At 42.8% G+C, this 15,056-nt stretch overlaps 1 protein-coding gene across 2 annotated transcripts in view; it reads right to left on the bottom strand.

The window, feature by feature from the left end:
- The window catches only part of prim2 (DNA primase subunit 2), a 249,198-nt gene that overhangs the window by 20,717 nt on the left and 213,425 nt on the right, over nucleotides 1–15,056 (bottom strand). For both annotated transcript variants that reach the window (XM_059982273.1, XM_059982274.1), the window contains one exon: nucleotides 5,606–5,732. In XM_059982273.1, the coding sequence (XP_059838256.1) occupies nucleotides 5,606–5,732 (127 nt within the window). The remainder of the gene's footprint in view (nucleotides 1–5,605; nucleotides 5,733–15,056) is intronic.

Raw genomic sequence — 15,056 nt, 5'->3', positions numbered from 1 at the left:
GAGCGCGGCAGAAAAGTTCAACTATGCACCCGCTAAATTTTACCCCTCTACCCAACCATACCACTATAAGAGATTGCTCAGTCATTATCACATTGTACACTTTGGGATGACAAAGTGATTGCTCTGTATCCAAAATAAAAGGAGAACGTACTGAAGACAATAATGTAGTATGGGACATCTGAGATCACATTTGTTTCTCTGCCAAAGAAACATTTGCTTGCTTATGCACTCCACTAAATTCTCCCCAATTTTTCAGTCTGCAAGCATTTGGCTGATGCCATGATGCAGTCACAGTGTGCTACTGGTAAGCAGAGTGCTTTCTCATGACAAATGTGTTGCTTCATGGGTTAGTTTGACTTAGCTATGGTGTTCGCACTTTTTAAATCAACACTAATTCCAACATAGAAACTGAAACATAAGTAATCCCCAATCTTTCTGCAAATCTGCTGCATAAATTTAAGAAATAAATGAGGTCAACATAATGCTCAGATATTACTTTTCTAAACAGCCTTTTTATCATTAGATTTACTAAGATTCATAATTTAAGCTCTACTCAGACGCTGGCCTTTTGCAGTCTGGCCACAGCGGTTAGAACTGGGACATTAAGTATTTACGATCTGTATTAGTAAATTGGATGAAAAGAAAAAATTACCTGTAGCCAGATTTGCTAATCTTAGCAGGGTAGGTGGGAAAAGAAGTTGTGAGGAGCACCCAATAAAGTCTGCATAGAAATGTAACAGGCTGAATGGCAAAAATCTGACAGAGAGAATATTGCGAGAAACAACGTAAAGTTACCCACTTTGATTACTTCAGATTATTGTCATTTACATTAGGGGGTAGTGAAATTCCTGGTTGACATGAAGCTTAGAATAGATAGTACATATAGCTAAAATAAATGATGAGAGCAAAACAGCAAAATGGTGCAAGGATTGTTGTACAATCTGAAGTTGGGGGAAAAATAAATACTAAGGTGACAATAATAGAATAACCAAGAGAGGTAGAGTTAAGAACATCACTGAGTGGGGGGGGGGGGGGTGTGAAAGAGATGATTGGTTCCAATTGTGGAAAAAGGCTGTTCTTAAATCTGGATGCTTAGACATTCAAGCTCCTGTATCTTCTCCTAGAATATAGAAGAGAGAAAAGAGAATGGCCAGGAAGTGAATGTGAATACTTAGAAATTACAGTATAGAGAAACAGAATATTGTTAAATGAAAATAATTAACACAATACTCCTAAACAAAGCATCTGTGAGTGCTTGGAGATGAAACAGAGAAGGTTAGCACATAGGCACAACAACAAATTTGGAAGGATTATCGAACTTTGGACTTCATTACAAAGGGAATGGAGTATCAAGATAAAGTTTTGATACAACAACACAGGGCTTCACTGGGACAAGAGCTGCTGTACATTATATAGTTTTGATCTCATTTCAGAAGGGATTATCTCTGCATTAGAGGCTGCTTGGACAAAGTTTACCAGGTTGAATTATGGTTGGAAGGGTTGAACAATTTGTGCGTATACCCACAGAAAGAATGAGAGATGATTATATTTGACAGTAAGGGAGCTTAACAGAATAGATGCTGAGAGAATTTATGGGAAAATCTAGATCAGGGTGCATAAACTTAAAATAAGAGGTTGCCCATTTAAAATGGAAAGGCAGTGAATTTTCATCACTTAGAGGACCATGAATCTTTGAAATTCTCAAACCCTGTTATGGTCATGTTGTTGAATATACTCAAAGATGAAATAGGTAGATTTTAGGATAAAAGGAAAATCAAGGAATCCTATGGGCAGACAAAAAGCAAGTTGAGTCATGATGCAAGATAATAGCAGAACAAGCCTAAGGGATCTTTATAGACTCCACTTTCTCAAATTAACCTCTGTATTCCCTTCAATAAATCTCTCTAGTAGTAAATGCAGAAACAAGAGTCTGGATATGCACAAATCAGGATAAAAGAAAAATACTGGAGGAACGCTACAGATCAGGAAACATCTGTACAGCAAAATGGGCAGCTGATGATTTGGGGGCGAGACCCTTCTTCTGGACTGAAAGAGTAGAGGGCAGAGAGGCGGTATAAAGGGGTGAGATACAGGAACGGAGCTAGAGCTGGCAAGTGACAGGTGGATCCAGGTAAGGAGGGAAGAGTGGAAATAGTGACAGATGCTGGCAAGTGACAGGTGGATCCAGGTAAGGAGAGAAGAGTGGAAATAGTGACAGATGCTGGCAGGTGACAGGTGGATCCAGGTAAGGAGGGAAGAGTGGAAATAGTGACAGATGCTGGCAGGTGACAGGTGGATCCAGGTAAGGAGGGAAGAGTGGAAATAGTGACAAGATGCTGGCAAGTGACAGGTGGATCCAGGTAAGAAGGGAAGAGTGGAAATAGTGACAGATGCTGGCAGGTGACAGGTGGATCCAGGTCAGGAGGGAAGAGTGGAAATAGTGACAGATGCTGGCAGGTGACAGGTGGATCCAGGTAAGGAGGGAAGAGTGGAAATAGTGACAGATGCTGGCAAGTGACAGGTGGATCCAGGTAAGGAGGGAAGAGTGGAAATAGTGACAGATGCTGGCAGGTGACAGGTGGATCCAGGTAAGGAGGGAAGAGTGGAAATAGTGACAGATGCTGGCAAGTGACAGGTGGATCCAGGTAAGGAGGGAAGAGTGGAAATAGTGACAGATGCTGGCAGGTGACAGGTGGATCCAGGTAAGGAGGGAAGAGTGGAAATAGTGACAAGATGCTGGCAAGTGACAGGTGGATCCAGGTAAGGAGGGAAGAGTGGAAATAGTGACAGATGCTGGCAGGTGACAGGTGGATCCAGGTAAGAAGGGAAGAGTGGAAATAGTGACAGATGCTGGCAGGTGACAGGTGGATCCAGGTCAGGAGGGAAGAGTGGAAATAGTGACAGATGCAGGCAGGTGACAGGTGGATCCAGGTAAGGAGGGAAGAGTGGAAATAGTGACAGATGCTGGCAAGTGACAGGTGGAGCCAGGTAAGGAGGGAAGAGTGGAAATAGTGACAGATGCTGGCAGGTGACAGGTGGATCCAGGTAAGGAGGGAAGAGTGGAAATAGTGACAGATGCTGGCAAGTGACAGGTGGATCCAGGTAAGGAGGGAAGAGTGGAAATAGTGACAGATGCAGGCAGGTGACAGGTGGATCCAGGTAAGGAGGGAAGAGTGGAAATAGTGACAGATGCTGGCAAGTGACAGGTGGATCCAGGTAAGGAGGGAAGAGTGGAAATAGTGACAGATGCTGGCAAGTGACAGGTGGATCCAGGTAAGGAGGGAAGAGTGGAAATAGTGACAGATGCTGGCAAGTGACAGGTGGATCCAGGTAAGGAGGGAAGAGTGGAAATAGTGACAGATGCTGGCAAGTGACAGGTGGATCCAGGTAAGGAGGGAAGAGTGGAAATAGTGACAGATGCTGGCAAGTGACAGGTGGATCCAGGTAAGGAGGGAAGAGTGGAAATAGTGACAAGATGCTGGCAAGTGACAGGTGGATCCAGGTAAGGAGGGAAGAGTGGAAATAGTGACAGATGCTGGCAAGTGACAGGTGGATCCAGGTAAGGAGGGAAGAGTGGAAATAGTGACAGATGCTGGCAAGTGACAGGTGGATCCAGGTAAGGAGGGAAGAGTGGAAATAGTGACAGATGCTGGCAAGTGACAGGTGGATCCAGGTAAGGAGGGAAGAGTGGAAATAGTGACAGATGCTGGCAAGTGACAGGTGGATCCAGGTAAGGAGGGAAGAGTGGAAATAGTGACAGATGCTGGCAAGTGACAGGTGGATCCAGGTAAGGAGGGAAGAGTGGAAATAGTGACAGATGCTGGCAGGTGACAGGTGGATCCAGGTAAGGAGGGAAGAGTGGAAATAGTGACAGATGCTGGCAGGTGATAGGTGGGCATGATAAACGGGCTACAGATGATGAAATATGACAGGACAGTAAGGCAAAGTATGGGATCAAATTTGGAAGGCGGGTGGACAAATAAATAACGGTGGGGGAAGTGACTAATGGAAAAAGTGTATGGGGAGTGGGTAGTTGGTGGAGAGGAAAGAAACATAATGATCAGGGCAATACACACAATATGCTGGAATAACTGCATTTCCAGCTTCTCCTGAATCTCCTGTGTTTATGATGGTGTTTGTGAATTGGGTGTGTGCAGGAAGAATGAGGCAGATCAGGATTATGAGAAGGGACTGAAAGGGAGCAGTTTACCTGAGATCAGAAAATTCGATGTTCATAGTGTTGGGCTGTGGTCTAGCAAGGTGGAATATGAGGTGCTGTTCCTCTGGTTTGTGTCTGGCCTCAGCCTGGCAATGGAGGAAGCCGAGGACAAACAGGTTGGTGTGGGAATGTGGAGTGGAATCAAGATCAATTGCATTTGGAATTCCAGATGGCTACAGCAGACAGAATGCCTATTCTCAGCAAAATGCCTAGTCTGTGCTTTTCCCACACTTTTGAGCATAAACATACAGCCAGCATTATAACTTACCTGTCCTTTTACATCTCGGTGTAAATCTCCTACGATAAAAATTTCTGTGAGGCATATTGGACTGTCTTAAAACATTAAGGAGCTGACTAAATGCAAGTGGCTGTAGAAGGATTGTGCTCCTATTTTGAAGTATTTAGATCAGAATAGCAATTGCATTTAAATTGCTGCGACAAGTTGTTTTTGCACTAGTTCCTAGTGAATAGGTTCAAAATACTCATGTTCTTCAAAGCCCACGGGAGAAATAGAACAAGGAACCGGGGTGAGAGTCGCTCTGTAGGTTTATTCAAAGGCCTACACAGGTGTATATTTTGAACAGCTGAACCTCACTGAGGTTTGCTTTGCAATGGAATGACAGTAAACTGGTCAATTTCAATGAAATTAGAGACTCAGGAGACTGCAGATGCCAGAATCCAGAGTAAAACACAAAATGCTAGAACTCAGTTTTCTTGGGCAGCATTTGTGGTAAGAAATAGATTGCTGCCATTTCCGGTTAAGACCATCATCTGGATGAAAAGAAAACAGCTCATTGTGAAGGGGGGGAGGGGAAGGGGTGCAGCAGAAGCAGGTAAGTGATAGCTGGATCCAGATGAAGAGAGGTAATTGACAAATGGAGGCTAGGAGGTGATAGGTGGAGGCAACATAGTATTGCCAATAACAGAATCTGAAATGAAAAGAGGATGGAACATAAAACTAAATATGGGAAATGGAGTGGAGAGATCTGTAACACTGACTGTCCAGATGCTGCCTGACCCATAGAGTTTCTCCCAGATTTTGTTCTGTTTGTCTCAAAAATATTCCGCATCTTTAAGTTTAATAAATGGTTTATGGCTTTCATATGGTTTTACTTGGTCATTGCATGTGTGGGAGGACGTCTATATAATACCCATTCCCAAAACATGAGCAAAATGTCTTCAGCATGCACTGCAAAGTGTAGCCTTAATGAATGGCTCATCTCATTCTTAAATGAGGCAGCTGGGAGTCTGACAGAGCAGAACTGTGATTGGCACAAGCTGCACCCTCAAGACCTGTTGGAAATGCAACTTAACAACCGCTTTTCCAACGGCTCCTTCCAAGTCCTTTCACTGCTTTAGAAGACTGTGACTAGCCTATCAACTTACCATGATGGTCCCCCTGACTGGGCGCATTTGACAGAATAATCTTCATGCAGCTGAATGGTGTATAGTCAGTTCTCTTGCCTTCCTTTCCATAGCTGTGCCGTATATTATAGGCGTATGATTTATCAAACTAGACATCAAAACAGAATAGAAATATATGCATTATTCATTATTTGGTACTGTGCACTCTCATTTGTAAAATACCCATCGACCTGAAAAATCGTTGCCTGACCTGCGGAGTGTTTCAGCACATTGTTTTATCACCCATGTCTGAAAAATGGCTGAACATACAGATGACTGATGCCTGGCATAAGAGCCTATTCCAGTCACCTCAATGCAGTTAGACCAAAACTCTACTTTGATCACCTCATAACAGTACTCATCTTGTGCTGACATGACTCTCAGATGAAGCGTGACCCATTTAGTTAAGCTACCAGAATTCCAAAACTGCCTGTGCTGTGACAGCAGCTGTTATATACAGCAAAAGGTACAAGTGGTGATGGTGGGGATTAATTGGGTGGGGGAATCACAGGTTAGTGCAACACATGTTTATAAAGAACACAATTACAATCTTTCCATGATGCAGAAAACCCTGGCAAAAGTCAAGAGGATGGAGAAAGAAATAGAAGCAACACCAGAGTTCATGACTTTTCACTGATCTGGATCGTTTGTTTCATTTCTCTCTCTACTGATGCTGTGTTCACGTCTGTTGCCAACATGCCCTGTTTTAAATTTATATTTCCATCATCTTCTGTCTATTGCCTTACAATCTTTTTCCATAGAGCGCAGAGGAAAAATAAGCCGTAATTCTTATCTTAAAACTGATAGAACCAACCATACAGAAAAGCAACATTGCTGTCTCTCCTGCTCGTGAGCCGTGAAGCCAGGTTTCTTGCAGTTGCTCTGCCAAAATAATTGCCTTGGTTGCATCCTATATATTAAATTATCATTTTGGGCTTTCTCATAGTACATGTTCAAAGAATATTAGGAACAGAAATCAAGATCAAATATGTTTTTTCTTAAATTAAAGTCAGATTACTGAAAATAATATTCAATATGCATCCTTAACCACAGTGATTTGTAATCCTTCAATTGCAGCTAGTTGGAAAGTAAGTGGAATAACCTCAGAAACAAAAATTGCTTAATGGATGCTTTAAACCCAGATCAGAACTCAATCTATGCCAAAGTCAACCAGCTACTTATTAAATGAATTCATTCGTTCTGATTTACAACCTGGAATTTACTAGCAAGTGCTTTTCTGAGAACATAAAACTTAAAGTTTTACATGAAAGCACCTTCAAAATATTTTTATCCAAACATGTTGTTAATACTCACCTAAACCATGGATTTAAATACTTGCAGCAGCTTAATCTTTAATGAGGTGCCAGTAGCCAAGACAAAGGATAAAAGTCAATTATTCCCAGTATCTTTGGGCTGTGAATAATGCTGCAGAATCAATGTCTTGAAGCTGCTAGCAACTGCCAAGCAAGGAATTTTGCTGAAGGACCTTTCTTTCTTTGGTTCCCAGTATAAATCAGTTCTACATCTGGCTAATTATTATTTAATTTCAAAGATACAATGGACAGGCAAATACTCCTGAAACACTCTGCTTGAGTGAAAATTCTGTTACAATAGAAACAGCTCGTTAAGATACCTTTGAATATAAAAGTTCATGCAGCCAAAGTGTTAAATTGGATCATCAAAGTTAGCTAAACCACTTGTTATTCCTTTCTTAAACCTTGCTTTCTGACAAATTTTCAACAAAGCTTGTCACCATCTTCCTTTGGACGCGGAAAGCCATTTGGTCTATTAGGATGGCTCTGTTTGCCAGCATAGGCCTATCACTCCCATTCCTCCTATTTATTTCACAGAACTTATTATTATTAGATAGATAGATAGATACTTTATTCATCCCCAAGGGGAATTCAACATTTTTCCAGTGTCCCATACACTTATTGTAGCAAAACTAATTACATACAGTATTTAACTCAGTATAAATATGATATGCATTAACTCCCTTCAGAACAGAAATGAGGAGGAAGTTCTTTCACCAGATTCTGTGGAATTCATTGCCACTGATGCCTGTGGAGGCCAAGTCATTAGGTACATTTAAAGCAGAGGTTGAATTGAATTGAATTGACTTTATTTCTTACATCCTTCACGTATATGAGGAGTAAAATTCTTTACGTCACGTCTCTGCCTAAATGTGCAATGTGCAATCATATAATATATATAATAGAACAGTCAATATAACATAGAGTGTACTCAAATCAGCGTGAGTTAATCAGTCTGATGACCCGGTGGAAGAAGCTGTCCCGGAGCCTGTCGGTCCTGGCTTTTATGCTTTTATGTACCACTTCCTGGATGGTAGCTGCTGGAATAGATTGTGGTTGGTGTGACTCAGGTCCCCAAAGATCCTACGGGCCCTTTTTACACACCTGCCCTTGTAAATGTCCTGAATCATGGGAAGTTAATTACAGATGCACTGGCATGTCCGCACCATTCTCTACAGTTCCCATACCAGGCAGTGATGCAGCCAGTCAGGATGCTCTCAATTGTGCCCCTGTAGAAAGTTCTTAGGATTGGGGGGAGGGGGGCCCATACCAAATTTGCTCAACCATCTGAGACACTGTTGTGCCTTTATCACTACACAGCTGGTGTGTACAGACCACGTGAAGTCCTCAGTGATGTGGATGCCAAAGAACTTGAAGCTCTTTACCCTCTCAACCCCAGATCCATTGATGTCACTAGGGGTTAACCTGTCTCCATTCCTCCTGCAATCCACAACCAGCTCCTTTGTTTTTGCAACATTGAGGGAGCGGTTGTTTTCTTGACACCACTGTGTCAGGGTGATGACTTCTTTCCTGTAGGCCACCTTGTTATTGTCTGAAACAAGGCCAATCAATGTAGTGTAACCTGCAAATTTAATTAGAGCAGATTAGAGCTGTGGGTGGTGACATAGTCATGCGTATACAAGGAGTAAAGGAGGGGATTTAGGACACAGCCCTGAGGGGCTCCTGTATCGGAAGTCAGAGAGGTGGAGGTGAGGGAGCCCACTCTTACAACCTGCTGGCAATCTGACAGGAAGCCCAGGATCCAGTTGCACGAGGCAGGGTCAAGGCTGAGGTCTCTGAACTTCTCGTCGAGTCTGGATGGAACTATGGCGTTGAACGCTGAACTGTAGTGCAAGAACAGCATTCTCACATAAGCATCCTTCTTCTCCAGATGTGTACGGACGGTATGTAGAGCAGTAGCTATTGCGTCATTTGTTGATCGGTTGTGTCGGTAGGCGAATTGTAGGGGGTCCAGTTTGGGTGGTAGCAAGCAGCAGATGTAACGCTTAACCAGCCTCTCAAAGCATATACTTATCATTGAAGTGACTGCAATAGGATGTCAGTCATTCAGGCATGTTACCTTGGTGTTTTTTGGTACAGGGACGATGGTGGATAATTTGAAGCTGGAGGGCACTCCACACTGGGAGAGGGAGAGAGTAAAAATGTCAGTAAACACACCTGCCAGTTGTGTTGCACACATCCTGAGTACTCGCCCTGGGATGCTGTCCGGTCCTGCAGCTTTGCGACTGTCCACTCGTTGGAAACATCTGTGTACCTCAGCCTCAGAGATGACCAAGTTTTAGCGGTGGCTTTCCTCGGAGGCTCAGTTAGTGGCATCAAACTGAGCGTAAAAGTGATTGAGCTCATCTAGGAGAGAGGCCACGATGTTAGTGGCACCACAACATTTGGCTTTGAAGTCTGTGATGGTATGCAACCCTCGTTACAAGTCACATGTGCTTTTTGTTATGAATCTTGACTCAATCTTGTCCCTGTATTGCTGTTTCGCAGCCTTGATAGCTTTGTGCAGATCATAGCTGCTTTTCTTGAGCCCTAGCTGATTGTCGGCAATGTAAGCTCAATGTTATGCAGTAAGTGCTGCTTGCATGGAACTACTGATCCAGCGTTTCTGGTTTGGGAAGATCCTGACTGACTTCTGGGGGACGATATCGTCGATGCACTTCTGGATAAAGCACGTGACTCCATCAGTGAACTCGGAGACATCCTCATCATGAAAGACATTCCAGTCGACGTCATTGAAGGAGTCCTGCAGCATGGAGACTGACTGTTCGGACCAACAAAGGACGCTTCTTATTTCAGCTTCTGCCTGTATGTTGGCAAAAACAGGATTGAAGAGTGATCTGATTTTCCAAAAGCTGGGTGGAGGAGAACTTTGTAAGCATTGCAAAAGGGAGTGTAACAGTGGTCAAGTATCTTATCTCCATGAGTGCCCTGTGGCAGAATGTACATCGCTGTGATGATAACAGCCATGAACTCCCTGGGCAGCCAGAAGGGTCAGCACAGTAGTACCAGGTATTCCAGGTCTGGGGAACAAAATGATTTGAGTGCATGCACATTCTGGGGGTTGGCACCAAGCATACCCCTCCTCCTGTCCGCCTGGTACAGGGAGAACCCAGAAGGCTTGATGGCATGATCCGGTATCTCCTCCTTCAGCCAGTTCTCCATGAAGCACAAAACGTTGCATTTCTTTGTATCCCGCTGATAGGCGTTTCTGGCTCTCAGTTCCCATACCAGGCAGTGATGCGGCCAGTCAGGATGCTCTCAATTGTGCCACTATAGAAAGTTCATAGGATTTGGGGGTCCATACCACACTTCTTCAACCGTCTGAGGTGAAAGAGGCGCTGTTGTGCCTTTTTCACCACACAGTCGGTGTGTACAGACCACATGAGATCCTCGGTGATGTGTATGCCAAGGAACTTGAAGTTGTTCACCCTCTCAACCCCACATCCATTTATGTCAATAGAGGTTAGCCTGTCTCCATTCCTCCTGTAGTCCATAACCAGCTCGTTCGTTTTTGTGACATTGAAGGAGAGATTGTTTTCTTGACATCACTGTGTCAGGATGATCACTATTAAATGTATCATGCAAAAAGAGAACAGATAGTTTTCATGGGTTAGTTCATTGTCCATTCATATATCTGATGGTGGAGGGGAAGAAGCTGAGTGTGTGTCTTCGGGCTCCTGTACTTCTTCCCTGATGGTATCAAGAGAAGGTGGCATGTCCTAGATGGTGGGGGCCCTTAATGATGCCTTTTTGAGTTTAAAGTATAATTATTATGGAAGTGTATCTCTGTCTCTCTGTCTGTCTCTGTCTCTCTCTATATCTATCTATATATATGTATGTCACCATATACAACCCTGAGAATCATTCTCTTCAAGCAATCACAATAAATACAAGGAAACAGAATCAATGAAAGATAGCACCCAAAAGGACAGAGAATACCAATAGGCAGAAAAACAACTGTGCAAACACAAAAAGAGAAGCAAAAGAAATAATAATAAATAATAAATAAATAAGCAATATACATCAAGAATATGAGATGCAGTGTTCTTGAAAGTGAGACCACAAGTTGTGGGAACAGTACAGTGATGGGGCAAGTGAAGTTGTCCCCTCTGGTCCAAGAGCCTGATGGTTGAGGGGTAATAACTGTTCCTGAACTTGGTGATGCAGGTCCTGAGGTTCCTGTACCACCTCTCACAGCGGTGAGAAAAGAGCATGGCCTGGATGGTGGGGGTCCTTGATGATGGATGCTGCTTTCCTATGACAGTGCTCTGTATAGATGTGCTCAGTAGCGGAGAAGACTTTACTACACTGTATGCACTATATTTTTGCAGCTTTTCCATACAAGTTTCTGTACCAGACTGTGATGCAACTAGTCAATATAACTCCACCACACATCTACAGAAGTCTGTCAAAGTTTTAGAATACATACAAAATTTTCGCAAACTTCTAAGAGTGGAAGAGCTACCATACTTTCTTTGCAATGGCAGATGTGCTCATCCCATGACAGATCCTCTGAAATGAAAGCACCAAATTATTTAAAGTTGCTGACCCTCTCCGCCTCTAATTCCCCCAATGAGAATTGGCTCATGGACCTCTGGATTCCTTCTCCTAAAGTCAATAATCCTCTCTTTGGTCTTGCTGACATTGAGTGAGAGGTTGTTGCTGTCACACCACTTAGCCAGATTTTCAACCTCCCCCAACATGCTGAGATATCACCTTTGAAGATGTCCTTGATGATGGAGTAGCCAGGATGGAATTGGTTGAGTTTGCAAACCTACTGCAGCTGTTTACAATCCTGTGCAGTGGCCCCTTCCATACTAGAAGGTGATGCATTTGACTCAAACTCTGCATTTTTTAAGTTCACTAGCAGTACAAATTTCTATTACAGGCTCATCCTCACCCACCAAACCCATTTTACTCAACTTCCCTGTCTGATATTCACCTTACCCACGTTCTGAAATCTCAAGTTCCACATTCTCACCACAGGATTGTCAAATACAAGCTTTTTTTCATTCCAGACAACATAATAAATTCCTTCAGCTAATCTCAAAACATAGAAAGGAATATCTTCCTTTCATTGTCAGCATGTCTTCCTGTCTCTTTCAATGAAGAACTACTTTCTCCACACAACAATAGAACCACTTCATAAGGGGACATTACTCACAGGCACATTAATACTTCACCAGTGATGACCGTGTCAACTACACCATGTGACAGAATAGTTTGAAATTCAAAAGATATCCTCAACATCTGTTTCAGAACTAATAGAATTTTCACTCAAGCATGGAGATGCTGATACATCCTTCTCTATTCAATTTTGTTGTAAAATAATTTCGCAGAACAAAATTTGAAAAATGAATCTTTCCAGAATTAATAATAAATATTTAAAGGGTGAAATGATGCATTATTGATTATTCCCAATCTCTGTACACTGCAGAGTAGTGGATAGTGCAATGCTATTACAGCATCAGTGGTCAGGGTTCAATTCCCTCCGTCGTCTCTAAGGAGTTCTGTACATGGACTTCCTCCAGGTGCTCCGGGTTCCTCTCACATTCCAAACACATACAGTTAGTAAAGGTTACTAATCTGTGGGCATGCTATGTTGGCGCCAGAAATATGGTGACACTGGCAGGCTGCCCCCAGCATATTCTTGGACTGTGTTGGTTGTTGACATAAGTGATGTATTTCACTGTATATTTTGATGTACATGTGACAAAACTAATCTTTAATCTAACATAATTCTAGAATTAAAGTGAGGTATTGCTCTGTTTATTTGTAAGGGTTAAGGTCTATAGATTATACAGTTTTCGGCACAGATGGAGCAGACAGAGGGGCAAGGGACGGCAGAAAGAGTGGCAGAAAACCTACAGCACAATACGGGCTCTTTGGCCCACAATGCCATGCCTCCACCACCATTGCCAGCAGTCCATTCCGTGCACTCACCACTCTCCATAAAAAACTTATCCCTGACATCTCCTCTGTACCTACTCCCAAGCACCTTAAAACTGTGCCCTCTCATGTTAGCCATTTCAGCCCTGGGAAAAAGCCTCTGACTATCGACATGATCAACGCATCATCTTATACACCTCTATCAGGTCACCTCTCATCCTCCATCGCTCCAAAGAGAAAAGGTCAAGTTTGCTCAACCTATTCTCATAGGGCATGCTCCCCAATCTAGGCAACATCCTTGTAAATCTCCTCTGCACCCTTTCTATAGTTTCCACATCCTTCCTGTAGTGAGGTGACCAGAACTGAGTACAGTCCTCCGAGTGAGGTCTGACCAGGATCCTATAAAGCTGTAATATTACCCCTTGGCTCTTAAATTCAATCACACGATTAATGAAAGCCAATGCACCGTATGCTTTCTTAACCACACAGTCAACCTGCACAGCAGCTTTGACAGTCCTATGGACTTGGACCCCAAGATCCCTCTGTTCCTCCACACTGCCAAGAGTCTTACCATTAAGACTATATTCTGCCATCATATTTGACCTACCAAAATGAACCACTTCACACTTAACTAGGTTGAAATCCATCTGCTACTTCTCAGCCCAGTTTTGCATCCTATCGATGTCACACTGTAACCTCTGACAGACCTCCACACTACATCAGCAAATGTACTAACCCATCCCTCCACCTCCTCATACAGGTCATTTATAAAAATCACAAAGAGAAGGGGTCGCAGAACAGAACAGATCCTTGAGGCACACCACAGGTCACTGACCTCCATGCAGAAAATGACCTGTCTGCAAACACTCTTTGCCTTCTGTGGGCAAGCCAATTCTGGATCCAGAAAGCAAGGCCCCCATGGATCCCATGCCTCCTTACTTTCTCAATAAGCCTTGCATAGGGTACTTTATCAAATGCCTTGCTGAAATCCATATATACTACATCTGTTCAAGAAAGTGGCATAAGGATACAGCAGACTCCAATACTCTACTGGACAATTGTTAAGAAATCCTGTTGGTTTTGCACCTGGTTCATGGAGATTATTTTTAAACCCCCATGGCTCTGGCATTCCCTTTAAATCCACTGGGGACCTATTTCCTGCAGACCTTTTAAACACTGCAGTTCAGCTCTGAGTATTCCCTTTGGAATCACCTAGTTTGCAGGAAATCTCAGTGTACTTCTTCATAACATTTCAAAGAAAAATTAAGATGTATTATGGTCTTGACAAAATTTGCAGGACAAATACCAGTGAAGTGTTGTGCATGCTGGATTATTGTAGTTTCACTGCAGTATGAATGGGATTTATAATGTTGGGTTTCTCAGAATTGTGATATGTATGGCCATGAGAGAGTTCTATATGTGTATAGTAAGTAACTACTCCGTCAGGTATCCAATGCGTTCCACTGCAGGTAAAAATCACTTCCTAATGGGAATGCAGCAGCAATCTAGTAAAGCAATATACATGTTTCAGAGAGAAAAATAGTGCAAACCAGGGGACCAGTGGGAAAGTGGCATAAAAAGGGTAGACTGGGCTAACTCCTTCCAGGTTGTCTATTTGTTTTTTATTTTCAATATTGCTCACTTTTCCTATCAATCTTCACCATCTTTCATAATTTCCCTACTTTTCTAGTAACCTTCTTGATCAATCCGGAATTCATGGCCAGACAATCCTTACTGCAGTTACCACAACTCATTGAGTTATTCACCATTCTTGCAAGGCACTTCATATGGATTTAATGTCCTTCCCACTTACTAAAAATTCAAGAGATCTTTGGTCCAAGTGGAGCAACTGTGACTTTCCAGCTGTGGTATTGTTTCATTTCCCTCACTCACCTCTTCTAAGTTTAAATTACATGAACTTAAAAATTATCAGGAGCCTTGATGCAGGAGATCAGGAAACACTGATTTCACTGACAAAATGGGCAGCCACTGGAAGTCATGATTTTAAGATAAGTTTCAAAATAACGAACGGAAAAGTAGATTTTGATATATGCGGTTGCCATTTGACCCATCAGTTCTATGCTGGATCACTCATCAGTCACATTCAACCACACATTTCCTCTAATCTTTTCCCTGTCACCTGCATATCAACCACTTCAGTCTTCCTGCCACCCATCAATGAAGTCATGAGGCTTCAGCACAAACATTCA

The sequence above is a fragment of the Hypanus sabinus genome, chromosome 10 (assembly GCF_030144855.1).
Source record: "Hypanus sabinus isolate sHypSab1 chromosome 10, sHypSab1.hap1, whole genome shotgun sequence".
Lineage (NCBI taxonomy): Eukaryota > Metazoa > Chordata > Chondrichthyes > Myliobatiformes > Dasyatidae > Hypanus > Hypanus sabinus.
Note: the sequence above shows the minus strand (reverse complement) of the source record. Positions and strands in the feature narration are given on the sequence as shown.